The sequence below is a fragment of the Neophocaena asiaeorientalis genome, unplaced genomic scaffold (genome assembly GCF_003031525.2).
Source record: "Neophocaena asiaeorientalis asiaeorientalis breed wild unplaced genomic scaffold, Neophocaena_asiaeorientalis_V1.1 scaffold78, whole genome shotgun sequence".
Classification (NCBI taxonomy): Eukaryota; Metazoa; Chordata; class Mammalia; order Artiodactyla; family Phocoenidae; genus Neophocaena; species Neophocaena asiaeorientalis.
The window spans coordinates 19,671,578-19,674,339 of record NW_020175018.1 but is presented as its reverse complement, the minus strand read 5'-3'; the positions used below and the strand labels follow the sequence as shown (position 1 = coordinate 19,674,339).

At 66.1% G+C, this 2,762-nt stretch overlaps 1 protein-coding gene across 1 annotated transcript in view; it reads left to right on the top strand.

The window, feature by feature from the left end:
* ABCA2 (ATP binding cassette subfamily A member 2) overlaps window positions 1-2,762 on the top strand; it is a 12,405-nt gene that overhangs the window by 5,960 nt on the left and 3,683 nt on the right. The window contains 9 exon segments of the mRNA XM_024762239.1: window positions 128-318; window positions 419-569; window positions 646-850; window positions 967-1,131; window positions 1,219-1,399; window positions 1,498-1,710; window positions 1,798-1,994; window positions 2,085-2,267; window positions 2,423-2,607. Coding sequence (XP_024618007.1) covers window positions 128-318; window positions 419-569; window positions 646-850; window positions 967-1,131; window positions 1,219-1,399; window positions 1,498-1,710; window positions 1,798-1,994; window positions 2,085-2,267; window positions 2,423-2,607 — 1,671 coding nt within the window.

Here is a 2,762-nt window from a genome sequence, read left to right as displayed (position 1 = left end):
GTTAGAGAAGAGGGAGGACTACAGGTGAGGGGGGTAGCTGTGGGCAGCCCTCCCTCCCCGGACCTGGGCTGGCAAGGCGGGGGCAGGGTGTTCCTTCAAGGTCTCATGCCCGCCCACCTGGCCACAGGTGATGAAGACCATGGGCCTGAACAATGCCGTGCACTGGGTGGCCTGGTTCATCACGGGCTTTGTGCAGCTCTCCATCTCGGTGACGGCGCTGACCGCCATCCTCAAGTACGGCCAGGTGCTCATGCACAGCCACGTAGTCATCATCTGGCTCTTTCTGGCCGTCTACGCCGTGGCCACCGTCATGTTCTGGTGAGCGCTGTGTGGCTGGCAGCGGGCTGCAGGGTGGGCCTCGAGTGTGGCTCTGAGAGTTCAGGTGCGGTTGACAGCCCATGGCCCTGCGTGCCCCCAGTTTCCTGGTGTCCGTGCTGTACTCCAAGGCCAAGCTGGCCTCGGCCTGCGGTGGCATCATCTACTTCCTGAGCTACGTGCCCTACATGTACGTGGCGATCCGTGAGGAGGTGGCTCACGACAAGATCACCGCCTTCGAGAAGTGCATCGCGGTGAGGGTCGTGGGGGGTGGGCCAGGGGTGGGGGTGTCCGGCCTCCTCTCCCCCACTGACACCGTCGTCTCTTCAGTCCCTGATGTCCACGACAGCCTTTGGCCTGGGCTCCAAGTACTTCGCCCTGTACGAGGTGGCGGGCGTGGGCATCCAGTGGCACACGTTCAGCCAGTCGCCCGTGGAAGGGGACGACTTCAACCTGCTCTTGGCTGTCACCATGTTGATGGCAGACGCAGTCGTCTACGGTGTGCTCACGTGGTACATCGAGGCCGTGCACCCAGGTGCCAGCCCTTGGGAGGGGTGGGGGAGGGGAGGAGGAGGCTGTCTCTAGGGGAACCCGTGGCCTGGGGTAGACAGTGACCCCAGACCCTGGGTCAGCCTCCCCTCTACCCCGTAGGCATGTACGGGCTGCCCCGGCCCTGGTACTTCCCACTGCAGAAGTCCTACTGGCTGGGCAGCGGGCGGACGGAAGCGTGGGAGTGGAGCTGGCCGTGGGCTCGCGCGCCCCGCCTCAGCGTCATGGAGGAGGACCAGGCCTGTGCCATGGAGAGCCGGCGCCTGGGTGAGCGGGCACCAGGGCGGGGACGGGCAGTGGCTGAGCTTCAGCGGCTGGAGGCAGCCCTGGCGCTGACCCTTGGCCCTGGTGCAGAGGAGACGCGGGGCATGGAAGAGGAGCCCACCCACCTGCCGCTGGTGGTCTGCGTGGACAAGCTCACCAAGGTCTACAAGAACGACAAGAAGCTGGCCTTGAACAGGCTGAGCCTAAACCTCTATGAGAACCAGGTGGTGTCCTTCCTGGGCCACAACGGGGCTGGCAAGACCACTACCATGTGAGTGTGTGGGGGTCGGCCCGGAGCTCCTGACGGAGCGGGCGGCAGGGAGGGCTCCCTGCAGGAGGTGGGGACCATGACCCCGCCTCCCCGCCCAGGTCTATCCTCACCGGCCTGTTCCCACCGACATCGGGTTCGGCCACCATCTACGGGCACGACATTCGCACGGAGATGGACGAGATCCGCAAGAACCTGGGCATGTGCCCCCAGCACAACGTGCTCTTCGACCGGCTTACGGTGGAGGAGCACCTCTGGTTCTACTCGAGGCTCAAGAGCATGGCCCAGGAGGAGATCCGCAAGGAGATGGACAAGTGGGTGGGGCTCGGGTGGGAGGCGAGGCTGCAGGCAGAGGCACCGGCTCCCCGAGGGCTGATCCGACCCTCCTGTCCTGCTCTCAGGATGATCGAGGACCTGGAGCTCTCCAACAAGCGGCACTCGCTGGTGCAGACACTGTCCGGCGGCATGAAACGCAAGCTCTCCGTGGCCATCGCCTTTGTGGGCCGCTCCCGTGCCATCATCCTGGATGAGCCTACGGCCGGCGTGGACCCCTACGCACGCCGCGCCATCTGGGACCTCATCCTGAAGTACAAGCCAGGTGAGCGGGGCGCGGGGTGGGTGTGAGCAGCCCCCTGCCCAGCCCTGCCCGGCCGCCCCCCACCCCGACCCCGATCTGGACCTCCCGCAGGCCGCACCATCCTCCTGTCCACCCACCACATGGACGAGGCTGACCTGCTTGGGGATCGCATTGCCATCATCTCCCACGGGAAGCTCAAGTGCTGTGGCTCCCCGCTGTTTCTCAAGGGTGCTTACGGGGATGGCTACCGCCTCACGCTGGTCAAGCGGCCTGCCGAGCCCGGGGACCCCCAAGGTCTGTGCTGAGGCCGCCTACCCCGGACCCCTTCCCAAGACCAGTGAGGTTGAGGGGCTGGGCCCTCACCATTGCCCCAGTGGGTCCAGGGTGCTGGTTGGGCCTGGCTCACGCTCTCCGCCAGCCCCTGAGTGAAGCCCTCCCTACCCTCGCAGAGCCAGGGCAGCCAGCCAGCCCCCCAGGTCGGGCCCAGCTGAGCAGCTGCTCCGAGCCCCAGGTTTCCCAGTTCATCCGCAAACATGTGGCCTCCTGCCTGCTGGTCTCGGACACCAGCACCGAGCTCTCTTACATCCTGCCCAGCGAGGCCGCCAAGAAGGGAGCCTTTGAGCGCCTCTTTCAGGTGTGGGGGTGGGGCTGGGCTGGTGGAGGGGTTGGGGCTCAGGGGAGAGGTCAGTGTAGGAGGTGGAGCTGCCCAGGAGGTGTGTTCAGCAGAGGAGGTGGGGCTGGTAGAGGAGGCGGAGCTGGGGTAGGGCTCGGGGGCAGGGCCAGCAGAGG